General features: G+C 43.5%; 1 protein-coding gene and 1 long non-coding RNA gene across 10 annotated transcripts; both read right to left on the reverse strand.

Moving 5' to 3' along the window:
* Positions 1-5,980: 5,980 nt before the first annotated feature.
* On the reverse strand, positions 5,981-8,785 carry LOC112897263 (probable LRR receptor-like serine/threonine-protein kinase At1g74360). Its single transcript, XM_025965529.1, has 2 exons — positions 8,593-8,785; positions 5,981-8,502 (listed from the first exon to the last, which is right to left on the reverse strand). Exons 1-2 carry the CDS (start codon positions 8,642-8,644, stop codon positions 6,200-6,202), a joined length of 2,355 nt encoding a protein of 784 aa, XP_025821314.1. The 5' UTR covers positions 8,645-8,785; the 3' UTR covers positions 5,981-6,199.
* Positions 8,786-9,941: 1,156 nt separating this feature from the next.
* LOC112897801 lies at positions 9,942-13,668 on the reverse strand. 9 transcript variants are annotated; one of them, XR_003229752.1, is made up of 5 exons: positions 13,090-13,668; positions 11,954-12,015; positions 10,870-11,824; positions 10,728-10,796; positions 9,942-10,629 (listed from the first exon to the last, which is right to left on the reverse strand). It is a non-coding gene; the product is annotated as an uncharacterized LOC112897801 (long non-coding RNA). The 9 variants fall into 9 exon arrangements; XR_003229748.1 differs by having other exon boundaries at positions 11,911-12,015; XR_003229749.1 differs by having other exon boundaries at positions 10,728-10,786; positions 10,870-10,898; positions 10,980-12,015.
* Positions 13,669-15,514: the final 1,846 nt, after the last annotated feature.

Consider the following 15,514-nt stretch of genomic DNA (forward strand, 5'->3'; position numbering starts at 1 on the left):
TAAGTGGCTATCCTAGCACTCATTCACACACTCACCTAGCACTACAACCCCAACTCTCTCTAATGCTTGTGGCTTGTATGTGTTGTTGCCTCTTAGGTTACTAGGGGAGGGAGAGGGGGGTTCTCATATATATAGATCATGGCGACACATATGGTGATGACATGTGTCCCCTACTCTAGAACCTTCCTAGATATTTTCTACTTTACCATACAATAAAAGATATTCTAGAATATTCCTAGATATTTTTTTCACTTGCCATATAAGACAAGTGACTCTAGAACTTTCTATAAATATTTATATCCATGGTAATATCTTCACCTTCAAAATATCTTCTTTCTTGTATGGTCAAGAGTATTTTAGAAGATTGACTTGCTTTCTTTCAATATAAAGATGCAAAAGTGGATGGTTAATTTTGTGACTTAAGGACCGTCAACATCGATATACACTTTAGCAACCTCGTACGTATGCGACTTGTTGCTACACTAGGCTCTATCAAATTTTGTGACCCTATTGAGATATACTTCATTACTTGTTTGATCAAGATCATGCACACCAGCAACTTCTGCACTTCAAGTTAGCTACCATGCCCCCTAAAATAAACACTCTACAAAAAGATTGGTCTCTCTCGCTCTCCCAAATATTGTTCCAAAGGAGACATGAGCTATCGTGAAAAAAAAGAGACATGGACACATGAAGGTCCAAGTACTTGTGAAAATAAAAGAAGCGATAGCCATGTCCTTAAAAAGGTTTTACTAAGCGATAGCCATGTATGATATCTATGGATCCGATCTTTGATTTTGCAACAGATGTATCGCAAGTATGTATCCGCACACTCCCTACCGAGCTCCACTTTAGCCACATACACAACAGAGGGAGAGAAGGGATGAAGCTTTGGTAAGGTACACACACATGAGCGATCGAGAGATATCTAAAAAGGGGGCAAGACCATGGATATGTTCTTTTTAAAACCAATTTCAAAACCCCAAATTTGGTAGCTAAACAGGAAAGGACACTAGAATCAACACTGTTCCATCACTCAATCGCCTGGAACATCATGATAGACACTTCAAAAGTTCACAAGCCAAGGTGAGGTAAAGAATAACATTTATCCAGGAATCTTGTCAAGGCTGCCATGTCCACCTTAGTTCTAGGCCTTCACTCGAGGATGAGCAAAGGACTGAGTCTAGGGGATCTTGTTGACGCTCGTTTGGACCAGTTTTGACCGTCAAATCCTGCAATAAAATGGAATAATATCAAAGGCTAACGCTAGAATAGGGTGCTTATTTAACGAATTCCACAAGTCCTGATCTAAATATGTGTGCAAGTGTATTTGGGGAGAAATTGCATAAAAAGAGCAAGCAAGATCCAAGGCAAAGCAACTCCAACCAATCAAAACGCACCGTTCAGCCTCACATGGATCGAAGGGTCTACCAAAGCATGCAACTGACTTAAGACAGCGCCAATGCATGCACACCTACATGTGGGACCCACCTACCAGTGACCTAGGCAAAGGGTAGGTCGATTGGCGACCAGGCTAGGTCAGCCGAAACCCTGGTTCGGTCGAACCAGGTGAGGCACCACCGACCTTCTCCTTCCATGTGGCGACACCTCAGCTCCTCCCCAAGTCGGTTCTGCAGAGCTTTAGCTATTCCCACAGCCGAGCAATGACCTACACACCCCTATAAATACAAGAGGGGGTAGAATTAGGACAAACAACACATTGCTCTCTCTTCCTCTCTTACTCTCATACACAAGCTCTAGGCTCACTCTAGAGGTGTAGTGCTACCTAGGCAGTGTTAGAAAATAGGGAGAGAGTGAGCGGAAGTCGGGGAAGTGCCGGGTTTGAAGGCACTCTTCTCCATCTTGTACCTCGATGGATGCTTATCAATCAAAGTAAGTGTCCATGACTTCCTTTGTGCTTTAGTTTCTTAGTTAAGTAATAGTTCTAATTCCTTAGTTGTTTATGGGATCAATAGTTTACTAGTTTAGTGGGTGCTCTAGTCTAAGACTCCTAATAGAGATGGATATTCTTGGCTAAGGCTAGAGTTAGTAAAAGACGGTGTAGATGTGGTGTCTATACTAGACTTGTTGTGTTATATTCCATGGTTAGATGTGGTAGGTAGTAGGTGGTGACAACCCTATCTATCCAGCGTAACCCACCTCGTTCAGGTATATCAAAATGCCGTATTGCTGGAGCAGGCCAGGTCTTATACAGGCGAAGCTAGTAGCCTGCAGTAAACAATTAGGACAGTTCCATCTTACCTGTGATTCTTAGCCTTAGGAATCCTCTCTAACCCTTGCCTTTCGCCAGTGTGGTGTTCTTGGATGAACCTAAACCTTAGAGAGTATACACAAGTTCCCCAGTGGATACGATACCCTGGAATACACCTGGGTGCAAGCTACATTGGTATCTGTGCACTTGCGGATTTATCTATGATGTTAACAAGTACCAACAGTAGTACTGGTCATTATGCTCGGGACAAGTGACACAGGGGGAAATATACATGTGTGTGCTGATATTTCTCTATTTTTCTTCTTACCAGGTCAAGGAGCTGGATCCGTGTTGATGGGGAACGGTTCAAATGCGGCTATTTGTGGTATTGGTGCGGTCGATCTGAAGTTTACTTTAGGAAAAACTGTGCAATTGAGGAATGTGCAGCATTTCCCCTCAATAAATAAAAATCTTGTTAGCGGATCTCTCTTTTGTAAGGATGGTTTGAAGTTGGTGTTTGAATCGAACAAATGTGTTGTTTTCAAATTTGGATCCTTTGTTGGTAAAGGATATGACTGTGATGGTCTGTTTGGCCTGTCATTATTAGACTCTTGTAATAAAGTTGTGAATCATGTGTGTAATGATGATTAATCAAATACTTGGCATTCACAGCTTTATCATGTTAATTTTGGTTGTATGTTGTGGCTTGCTAGTTTGATTTTAATTTCAAAATTTATTTTGGTCAAGAATTCTAAGTGTCAAGTTTGTGTGCAATCTAAGCAACCGCGCAAGCCTCACATGGCTGCTAAGGTGAGGAATTTGGCACCTTTAGAACTTGTTCATTCCAATTTGCGCGAAATGAATGGTGCGTTAACTAAAGGTGGGAAGAAATATTTCATGACTTTGATAGATGATTCAACTAGATATTGCTATGTGTATTTGCTTAAGTCAAAATATGAGGCGTTTCAATTTTTTTCAAGGTCTATAAAGCTGATGTTGAAAATCAACTTGAGAGAAAAATTAAATATTTTAGATCGGATCGAGGTGGACAGTATTTTTTCAAATGAGTTCAATTTGTTTTGTGAGGAACATGGTATTATTCATGAGAGAACACTACCTTATTCTCCTGAGTCAAATGGAGTGGCGGAAGTGAAGAACCGCACTCTAACAGAGATGGTTAACGCCATATTTGAAACCAGTACACTTCCTTGGGAATGGTGGGGTGAGGCCATATTGATTACTTGTTATATTCTTAATAGAGTTCCTATGAAAAACAAAGAGAATACACCATTCGAGGAATGGCAAAATAAAAGATTAACACTCACCTACTTGCATATTTTGGCTGCTTAGCAAAAGATAATGTACCAATTGCTAAGAAACGTAAGGTTGGACTAAAAACAGTGATTGTGTCTTCCTAGGCTATGCTTCTCACAATATTGGATATAGATTCTTGATTATTATATCTCAGGGCGGTGCGTCTTAGGGGCCGCGAGGCCGTGGGGCAGACGTGCGGCCAGCCGCGGGGCAGACGTGCGCGCAGCTGTGGGCAGAGCCGTGCGGGGACCTGCGGGGCAGAGGGCTGCACGGGGGCCCGCGGGGCAGAGGCAGAGCTGCGCGGGGCCCGCGGGGCAGAGGGGCGCGGGGCGGCGGCGGCGGGGCCGCGGGGGCTGCGCGGGCACGAGGTGGCGGCAGGGGGCGGTGGGGCCGCGGTGGTGGCGGCGGGGCAGGGGGGCTCGGGAGCGGGGGCGGAGAACGAAGTATGCGTGCGGGCCTAGAACGACATCCAAATCGCGCTATTAGGGTACCTATATTTTCGTCGGCCCAGCAGGCCGACGAAATTAGAACTATTTTCGTCGGCCAAGGCCTAGCCGACGAAAATATGAACATTTTTTCGTCAGCCTGGGCTGGGCCGACGAAAACAAGTTCTAATTTCGTCGGCTTGTGTTGGCTGATGAAATAAACGAGTTATTTTCGTTGGCTTGTTTTTGGCCGACGAAATTAGATCTGGCCGATAAATTGAACGGCTTTGGTGTAGTGACCCCTCCCTCCCCGAGCTGCTGCCGCCACCACCCCGCCCTCAATACCGGTGGCGGATGAAGGCCTAGGGCCATTAGAGCCCCGGGCTTAGGTGTCAGTCCACAATCTCCACACGCTAGCATAGTATTGTATTAAGATCTGGTCCAGCTAGCGAAATTAGCTCATAGAGTGCCTCTAGGCATCGGGCCACCTTCGCGATACACACCGCCGCCGCCACCTTTCAATTAACCTCCCACCTTCTCCCCTGATCTCATCCTCCTTGGTGATCTAGGTTTGAAACAATGTCATCATGTGGGAGTATACCCTGTCATGAATTAAATTAGCACAATTTTCTTTCAGAGTTGAGAGCATAAGTAGAAACACACAAGGGAACATGTCAAATTTGCACGACATGTGTCTTTTCACCTTGTCGATACTCCCTCATTATGACATTTTCAAGAAGATTAGAGTCAGTGCTAATTAGAGATGGCAAGGCTAGGGCTACACTGCAAGTGTCACATCCAAGTCAACCGCAGATACTGACAACATTCGTTAGAGCAAGGGATAAAAGGAAGGACAGATCATGTTTGAACTCCAAAGTTAAGTTTGCTCGGCAAGAAGACATATGGGTCTTAGGGTGTGTTTGGTTGGGCTTTACAATCTACTTTTGCTTTTGCAAAAGCCAAAAACCAACCAAAGGGCTTAAACGCTCTAGGTGCTTTTGCCCAAAAGCTGCTTAGTACAAATGCAAAAGCACCTCTCCCCCTGCTTTCAGTGGCTTTTGGGGTAAAAATTACCCACCTGCCACTGGTTATGAAAAAAACGGTTCGCTCTAATCTCCCCAACCCGTTCCCATCCCACTCCCATTCCCATCCCACCTCCGCCTCCCACCCCACCCCACCCTGCCCGCCGCCCCATCCGGCGCCGCCCTGCCCCGCCCCACCCGTCGCCGCCCCACGCCGCCCCGCCTCGTCGCCACCCCGCCCCGGCGCTGCCCCATCCGACCCCGCCCCGCCCCGCCCTAGCGCCGCCCCACGCCGCCTTGCCCCGTCGCCGCCCCGCCCCGGCCCGCCACGGCGCCACACAAACATAAGAAGATGGAAGTGAAGGTGTAGATAATGAGGATACCATGAATACCATTCGTGATAAGATCGCTGATGATTTGGTTAATGCGAGAGGAGGATAGTTATGTTGACATATATCATAATTTCATGAGCTTTTTACCTTGTATAATTGCTACAGTTCTATTTATGTGGACCATATGGATAAAAAACTTAGAAAATTTAATATTTTTCTTTCCAAAAAATACATTTACATGCGAAATATTGAACATATTAGGTTTGTACAAGTATTTTGGTATATAGACAGTCCAACAAACTTTCAGGGGTATTATAGGTATTTCCCCACAGCATACAGTTTTCCACAGCTGACAACCGTTCTAACCAAACGGTCTTCTGCTTTTTCCACAACAGCTTTTTCACAGCAGTTTTTCCACAGCCCACAGTTCACAACAGCTTTTCCAAAAGCCACGGCCCAACCAAACACACCCTTAACATATGAATCCATAAAGAACAAATCAAATTGCTTGGCACTCACCCCATGATTTCTCCAAAATGTCAAGTTAAAACCTGAAAGATTAGACTAATGATGACTATCAAGATAATAAACTACAATCCAAATTTTGAGATGATATCCTTGAATGGTACGGTGCTAGTAGTTCTGTTTTCTAATTACAATGAATCCCCTGGAACAGAAATAAGAAATGTACATAAATTTGAAGTTTTGTACATGTAACATTATAGTTCTATGTGGCTAGGGCTGGTAACGGATCATGGCCCTAGTGCTCTCTCCACAATCTAATTTGGTCCTTATATATATTTAGCTCAAAATTAAATAAGATTAGAGCTCGGCCCTTAGATTATCTAGACTAAAATTTAGAGCCCTTTACCACCCCTATATGTGGCAGGATATTTAACAATTCAATACCTGAACCACATGGCCCTTGACACTACTTTCCGAGTTTTTTTTAACTTGGTTACAAAGCTCAAGGGTTACATATCTCCATAAATCTTCATACTGACACATCTGCGTTTTATAGCCTAAGTACACATACATGAGGTTGTGATATTCTCTAATAACAATTGTGGCAAAGAAAAACACAATAAATGCGATGACCGACACCATTGTCTCTTCTTTAGCAGGATGATCTTCTGTACCTTCGCTAGAGAGCTCATCCTCATTTGATTCCGAATGGGGCCCATAGTCAGCAAAACGCAAAGACAGGATAGGGTCTCCAAGAAAGGATTGCTCGTCGAAGGTAGAAAGTTGGCCAGTAGATGGAACATTGCCAGAGAGAAGTGGATTATATGAAACATTGAACTTATTCAGTTTAAAGAGCAGGTTCAGACTTGGTGGAAGTCCACTAGAGAAGTTGTTAAAAGACAAGTCAAGGGTCTCAAGGAGTATCATCCGACCAATCTCAAAAGGAATCACACCAGAAATTACGTTCCTAGAGACATTAAGAGCAACAAGCGGCATTTGACAAATCTCTGATGGTAGGACGCCAGAGAGCAGGTTATCATCTAGGAGGAGCAAGTGGAAGTTTCTCATTGCAGAAATCATGGGAGGTATATGCCCTGATAACAGATTTCTTGAGAACCTAACATAACCCAGGATGATACATGGTTGGACGTAAGGTGGTGTAACAATACCATACCCCTTTAAGATTCGGTCCTCTAGGTCCCGGCAGTCCTTCAAAGACATCTCTGAGTCAACATAGTTGAACCCTGGGTAACCAATGGGAATCCACCGCATCACAGAGAGACATTTCTTGGTGCCAATCTCCAGTTGCACGGCATCCTTCTGATTCCTAACAAACGTTGGAGTAGGGTTACTCCCAGTACCTGCTATTTCCGGGGGAATCTGACCGGATAGCTTATTTCCAGCAAGGTTGAGCCATAGCAAGCTGGTACAGTTCCCTATTTCCCTTGGGATCTCTCCAGAAAGTTGGTTTCCAGCAAGCATCAACACGAGAAGCGAGGAGAGGTTGCCAATATCTGCAGGGACACCACCGGAGAGATTATTGTATGATAAATCCAACACTTGGAGTTGAACAAGCTGTCCATACACCGGGGGGATCTCCCCATAGAAGTTATTCTGTGCAAGCACGAGGTATTTGATGCTTGTCATGCTTGACACCTCGGTAGGTAGCTCCCCAGTGAACCAATTGAGGCTGAGATCAAGCATGGTCAGCTTAGGCAGCCTAAGAATGCCAGAGGACACTATTCCATCAGTGTACTTGTTTGAGTGAAGCTTCAGATTCGTCAAACTCGTTAACTTCCCAAAGAGTCCTTGCACCTCACCACCAAAATTGTTGCCACTAATGTCCAGATAGTTTAGTGCAATGCAGTTCATTAGCTCAAGTGGCATCTCACGGGAAAAGTTGTTGCTCCCAAGGATCAGTTTTTCAAGCCCAGGAATCGTTCCAATTCCTGGTGGTATCTTCCCATCAAAACCGTTCCCCCATAGTGACAGGTATGTCAAACCGGAGCAATTTGCTATGGAATTCGGCAAGTTGCCAAACAAATGGTTGCCGGAGAGGTCCAGAAACTGTAGTTTGCATCCTTCTGGAAACATGCTGAGAGAAATGTTTCCGGTCAAGTCATTCTCGGCAGCATTGAACTGGACAAGGCCGTCCATGCCCTGAGAGACCTGGCCAGCAAAGCGATTCAAGCTGAGATCCACGTATCTGAGACTCGAGCAGTTGTCAAACAGGCCAGTGATGCTCCCTCTGAGGTTGTTGCTGGAGATGTTGAGGGTGGTGAGTTTGTCACAGGTTGCAGGGAAGCTCATGCTAATTCCCCCCTCGAACCGATTCTGTGAGACATCTAATGTTTTCAGACTTGTCAGGCTGGAAATGTTAAGGGCTCCACATATGAGGTTGTGTGAGAGGTTGAGTTGCTTCAGTCCCACGCATCTGTTGAGGTCATCTGGGAGTTCACCAGTGATGCTATTTGCGGAGAGGTCTAAACGATCGAGTCCAGTGAGACTGGAGAAATTGCCGAAGATGGGTCCAAATATCCTCGAGCTAGAGAGGTCAAGGGAACTCACACGGCCGCCGGCATCACATCCAACTCCTTGCCAGTTGCATGGCGAGGCCTCTGACTCCAACCATCCATCATAGGCGCCTCGGTTTATTTGGTTGTGTGCTTGCAGGAATTTCTTGAGCTCGATGAGCACCTCCATGTCGTCGTTGTTCCCTCGTATCAGCTCAGCTGTAGAAGTAAATCGAAGCGAACTTAAACCCAACTTGATCTAAGCAGATAAAGAGCAGACATGCAAGGGCTACAAGGATTGGCTCTTACCCAAGATCAGTACTGAACACATCAACTTGAGGAGATGCTGAAGCCTGGACATGGATGCAGGATTATGGATTGCTTGTGCGGTCCCTCATGAATTCTGTCTGTTCGTGTTTGGTTTGCAACTCGCACAGCAATCCTGTAATAGCACAACAAATAGGTGGCGAGTCTTTGTCAATATGTATTGCAAACGCGACCAATTTTCTCTCTGGATCGTGCAAAATGCATACCAAGACGAGGCATATAGCATATTAAATTGCAAAGAGTTCGCTTGAGACTGGTCTCTTTGTGCTGGAGGGGATTTGGTCAAAAGTTGCATGCCTTCAGACAGAAAAATAATCTGGGCACATGTATTCGGTCTTCGGATGAAAACAACAGGAAATGTTAGTCAATAGCTGCAAACCACGTGTTAATATGTTGCTTTGGTTCAGATTATTAAACTGGATCAGGTGTTCCCTCGCTCCTTTTTTCTTTTTTTGGGACTGATGGTAGCTGTGGACACCAACTACTCGCGCTACCAGTAGGCTTGAATTTACATAACTTGGAACGTTTTCTTTCCTGGAAGGCAGATGGAAGTTGAAAATCTGTTGAAGAGCCGTGAATTTCGCTCCTCCGTGAGATGCTAGTGTGAACACTCAACCGTGTGTTTCATTTAGAGTCTGGAGTTTTGTGGTGGTAGGTGCTATCTTGTAGCTGCTATCTTTGAATTGTGATTTTGACTTCCGGAGTGGTTTCAGTATTCAGGCCTTCAGGTGACGTGTGTGTATATATATATACATGGAGAGAGAGAGTAGAAGCCTGTCCTTTTTTGGGAGACGAGGCGTTTTGACCGTTCTATATATAGAGAATGTGCATCTGATGATAACTAGTTATAATGTAAATAATTAAAAGAGCACTGTTCTTGTTCCAATACCCATTGCAACTTGCATCGCACACGAACAAATTATGTAGTAAAATGGAACGACGGCACAAGGTAGGTTCCCAAGACGTCTTTGCAAGTTGAGTCTATTGGACATGTTTATTATCTTTTTTTACCTCTACCACAAGGAGAAACTCTCACGAGCATTCTAGTTGAATACCCATCCGTTGCTACGGCTGATAACAAGATCAATTCATTTCTATACAAGAAGCGTATATTTTAAAATAAAATAAAAATAACTCATTAGATATGTATATTTTTAACAATGTGCAACTTTACATACATTTTTAAATCTTTTTAAATAATGCTATGAATTTATTCCAGATGTGTTGAAAAATAAAGCAATAAAATATACAAAGAGGGCACACTTTATTACCACACAGTTTTGAGATGACTGCAAAGGTATACAGAGGCTGCTTTCACGGTTACACACAAATTGAAACAAGTAATAATATTATCCATTGAGGTAATAGTAGGAAACTGAGTTCTTACAGCTAACCAGAAATAGTGTTACGTGATGGATCAAAGTATTTGCAACAAGTATTTGAGGTAGCAGATTAATTGAGCAGCATTTAGTTAATCATATCAGAGGCATCATGTTGCTGATCCTTGTCCATGCCGGTATTGAGCCAAAAAATCTCACATTGCGTGGTATTGATTATCTCAATCAGATCAGTGGAGGCATTTGACATCTCCTGCACCAAGAAAAAGAGAATATGAAATGTATTTAGCTTTAAGATATTTAAAAGATGAATATCTTTATCCTTGAGAAGAAGAGATTGGATAGTGTCCCCTGCTATTGTCATCCAAATAAGACACATAAAAATTTTCAGGGCAAATTACATGACTCGAACATAAAACTAACTCTGAAAAGTTGAAATGGACAACACTTGCCTCAAGGTCATAGCACATACATTCCTAAGTTAACCTACTGCACTAACCATTGTCACTGAGTCAATCTAGCTCACCACTGATCATAGCAGAACATATTTTATCCACCCAATTGTACAAATTTGTATTGCAGACCAAACAAACATGATCACTCATGAACCAGATCTTAACACATAACATTAATAGTGAATAATGATCTTAGGAAATAATATTTATCCACTTGGTTGATCATCCTGCATGAAAAAGAAACAATAAACCAGTAAATATTGTTACTTGCTTAGTGTCATACTGAAATTTTAATGAATCAATGGATTGTTAATAAGTACAGTACCTACGGGTCTAGAATAGCCGGTCAAACAGCTCCATGCTCTCAAGTTTCAAAATATTCACCTGCCATTATCTAATAACAAAATCAAAAGTTTGAACATACATGCTGAAAATAGTAATGCACTCCTTAGGATTGTTGTACATACTGTATGAAGCTGTAGATGCAGGAAGTGGTCTGCAAATGTTCAATGATCAACACTAGAAGCACGATGCATCAATGTTCACTTAATTGCATTCAATTATCAAAGCATCTCACTCTGAGTGTTCTATCGATGATCTGATAAGGCCTGCCATTGATTTCATCGCCAACTCACTCAGCACACTATCTCAGGCCTAACATCAAGAAGGGTGAATGATCTTCTAACTGTCTCCCTTCAATGTCAGCACGAGCTAACCCCAGTACAATCTTGTACTGACAGTACATGTAAAAGTAAAAAGACAATAATTATTGTCATGTGGCATTGCCAAATGATCAGTTAAACTAACTGGTTAGTTACTCATTCCAAAGCATCTCGTGGCTTGTATTAACTGGCAATCTGGCATTAAATATCAGTGTCCACAAATAGATAATAAATGTTATTGACATAATAATTTGTAGAGAACTCATCGACTTCGTTTTGAGATAGGAAGAAAGGCTCATGCTATCCATCAGTTATATTCATCAAAACACAAACAAACCTGAAATCATCAGCTGAAATTTGAAAAATTAAAATAAGGATACGCTGTCCATCAGTTCAATCAATTAGAACACAAGCCCACCTACATAATCGAAAATATGATTCCAGGAACACTAATCAACACATAAATCTAGAGTTCATAACTGGGAGGATCATCTCTGTACCTTGAAGCTCCTGCATATGGCATAATCCGCCTACAATCGTAAACATGACAGAGCTCTGCACCGCATGTAAAATAATAGCAGATAACAAAGACAATCCACATTCGCAGGAGCAAATCAAGGTGGCCTACCTGCTCCTTAGACCACGCACGGTTGGATTTGCATGAGCGAGTAGTGGGCTGTCAGTGACCTGCGACCTCCTACATGTTGAACTCCAGCTCCCACACCCTGCAGCTTGCCCTCTAGGATGGCAACAACTAGACCTTTGCCCAACAAAGAAAATATGCACACAAATTCTATATAACTTAATGTTCAAGCCTTAGGTAATTTGGAACTTGTTCAAGCTTACATTTTTGGAAAAAGTAGATCAGCCGAGTGGTCGAGTGGATCACCTCATGGTTGCCTGCTTGGACTTGCTCTACTGGTTGTTAATCAATGCAAGAATATTTTGAATCTGTAAAAATTAAGACTGAAAGAATAAATCCAAGCAAACAATGAATGCTCTGAATCTGCAAGAAAAAAGACTGAAAGAATAGCCTTGATGGTACACATGCTCTTGGACTATATATGAAATAATACCAATTGATCAAAATCATGTTGAATCATAGCAAACTGAATGGAGGTTGCTTTAGGACAACAACCAAGATCACCAACAGATGGACAACTAACAAGCATCATGATGCAAAAGGGAATAATTTCAAATGTCTCTTGTAGGTCTGACTTTTATTCTCAGAGTTTATCTACAATTTAAGTCAACTCTGTTTATTTAAGAACTTTCTGTAAGAGTAGATCAGCTTTTAACTGAAATTTGGACCAGATTCTAACTTATGATAGTTTGTTCTAATTATTTCTCGTTTCAAGTTAAAGATAGAGGTCCTATGTAGAGTCCAACATTTGCCTACACTGGCTTCCATGAACAGACATGCTGATTGCTGAAGTCAAGGCTAAACTGTTACAAATTGAAAAATCTCAATATTTGTTCATTGATGATAAGCTCTGTTCAAGTGACATCCTATGTTCTGCCAAGTTTGCAAGATTAATGCTGCTATATTGATCAGCTGCACACAGGCTCAGGGTGCACATGCGAGCCTCACCTTCACCTCATTAAACTCCTGGGGCTGACTACTACATATCATACCAAGTTGCATTGCATTGATATTTCATCATATGGTTTAAACAGAAGGAAGACTTTTATATTGAACAAGTGATATGCAAGTGTGGGATATTGCCCAACGGAATTGAGAAGTGATGTATCGTGTACACAAGATGCTAATGGTTGATCAGAAACACAAAGTCCAAAGTGTGCGTGCATCCAATTCAGATCCCATGTCCAAACTGCACAGATGCTAATTAGTTGAATGAAGTGTAGGAGTTAATTAGGGGCTGACGTGATTCTTCGGAGCCGTGGCCATCGATGCTCGATCCCAGACTCCCAGCCTTGTCGTTGATGCGGTGGCAGAACAGGACAGCGGGGGAATTGGAGGCATGGGAACGAAAACAGAGCAGAGTTAGGCTCTCCAGTGCATACCACCGCGAAGATTTGTTTCGCCGTCTCCACCGTCTGCGGCGGCGTCTGGGCGGGGACGGCAGCGGCGACCACGCCGGGGAGCCTGGAGCCGGCAGCAGGTTGGAGGAGATGCACCACGCGAGGCCGGAGAGCGAGGGCCGGCCGCAGGTTGGGGGAGAGGCACCTCGCGAGGCCGGAGAGCGAGGGCCGGCCGCGAGTTGAGGGAGAGAGGCGCGGCAGGCCTTCGTCGGCGTAGCGGAGGTGGCTCGCGGCGATGACGACGCCGGGGAGCCCGGAGCCGCCAGTGGGTTGGGGGAGAGCTGCGCGTCCCCCTGCTCGTCGTCGACGCGGAGGCGGCTCGCGACGCCGGAGAGCGAGGGCCGGCCAGGGGTTGGGGGGGAGCGGTGCGGCGAGCCTTCCGTCGTCGGCGGGGAGGCGGCTCGCGAGGCCGGAGTAAGGCGTGGCTTGCCGTGGACGAGCGTCGCGGTGGTGGAGTCGGAGAGGAGGGGGAGGGCGGCGGACGAGGGGAGGGCGCCGCGCGTCGGGGCTGCGAGGGGAGGGCATCGGGGCGGACTCGCGATTGAACCGTCGCGTGGGAACGTGGTGGGAGGAGGATCGGGAAGGAGGCGGTGCGACGTCCAGATCGGACGGACGAGATGGGATGGAAGCTGACTGGGTCAAAGGTCGCGTCAAGATTTTGTTCTACTTTCTTCCTTTTATTGTGGTAGAGATTTGAGATAAAGAAGTACCAAACTCTAACCAATTATAAAACTTGCTAATTTTTTTTATGAGAAACCCAATAAAACAGAGCTATTTCACAATCACAACAGTGGTTTTAGCTTGGTTCCCAACGTCGCGTGCACCCCCGTCCACGTGCATCGCAGCAGCCTCATAAAACAATATTACTACCTCATCTCCTCTCCTGGCTCCCATCACACAGGTGTATGCCGTCACGGTTGTCACCTCTAACAATAGTCAATTAAGCTTTATTATTTGCTTAATTTTTCTTTTTCTCTCCTATCTCTTTCCATCCAGGCGTCCCATGAATAGCGTGTGCAGAAATATTTTTTTAGTGTAGCTCTGGCAGACCCTCCAAAAAGATCCATATCCAAAATTTAGAGGGTTAAACAAAAACATGCACTCTAGCAGATTCTCTATTAGACCCTCTATTTTGATGACACATCCAAATTCTCTTATCCACCCTCTATTTCTAGAGTTCTCTAGGAAACCCTAGAATTCAGAGTTATTGCTGTAGTTGAAACAAATTTGAAAGCGTCTAAAAATAAAGCATCCCCTATTTAGCATTTGGAGGGTATGATTTAGGGAATGTAACTAAAGTTGCTCTTAGTTTTCTTCATCTATCGATCCTAGCTGTTTTTTATGCAACACGACTAGTGACCTCACTTTATCGGTTACGAAAGTCGTTCGCAGATCTCACGTATTAGAATACACAAAAGTGCAAAAATCTTGCTTTGCTGCACAGACCATTGATATTGAGATTTTATGAATCAGGTCATGAATGCTTCTATGGTCCTTGGAACGCGATGCCACTTCCACGAGATTATGCATCATCCGGTCCTTGCAATCTTCCCAAACTTTGTCCTGCCATCTATTGCTTCATCCTTTGTCCTGCCATCTATTGCTTCACTTGTATTGCATCCTTGGACCTTCATAACCTTGCAAATGTTTATTCTTGACAAACCATTAGTCCTAAACTTCCAATGCCTATTTTATAAGTAAATCACCAAAACCACAAATAATGACATAATAGAGCCATTTTCGTTACAATATTGGTGTCTGTTTAAGTAGTAGCCCAGCCGGAGTTCAAGGAAGCTTTTTTAACTATGTTGGCCCAAATGATGTTCTAGCAAAACATTACCTATTATAATAGGTTTTATAGTGGCAGATGGCCCTTTTAACGCAATTATTGATGGTCTAAACCTTAAGGAGATAGACATGTAAGATCAGCGAATTCACACGTGCAAACAACCTTGATGTTCCAACTTTGAATTCTGTCATGCACCCTTATTATTTAGTATAAACCTATGTTAAAATTGGACTTGGATTTGTTACTACGTGAGGGCCTTTTCAAAATGTTGGCAAGATGTAGAGGACGGCCATACACCTTTAGAAAATTGGCAGACATCTCAAACAATATTTGAGGGGTAGGCCAAAAACGTCAGTCGTACATACAAAAAGAAAAGAAAATATTGGTAAATAAAGCAGATGAAACATCTATCTTATATCCTAACAAGGCATTGTTTGAACAAAAAGTTTAGGTTAGCTGTTAGGAGAGGAGGAAATCCCCTAGTTAATATATTGGAGGGGTACTGCAATTGAAAATATTTTGATCTAGTGATAAATGGAAAATATAGGAAAGCATGAATTTTCCAGCTCAAACAAGAGGAATGAGTAATATGTGATGACACAGAACTCAAAAAGTATA

The sequence above is a fragment of the Panicum hallii genome, chromosome 6, assembly GCF_002211085.1.
Source record: "Panicum hallii strain FIL2 chromosome 6, PHallii_v3.1, whole genome shotgun sequence".
NCBI classification, from domain to species: Eukaryota; Viridiplantae; Streptophyta; class Magnoliopsida; order Poales; family Poaceae; genus Panicum; species Panicum hallii.

Excerpts from the sequence above, each read along its gene's own strand:
- LOC112897263 (XM_025965529.1), bottom strand. The coding sequence starts at position 8,644 with ATGTCCAGGCTTCAGCATCTCCTCAAGTTGATGTGTTCAGTACTGATC. Across the intron at positions 8,503-8,592 it reads GTGTTCAGTACTGATCTTGG|CTGAGCTGATACGAGGGAAC; the intron begins GTAAGAGCCAAT and ends TTACTTCTACAG.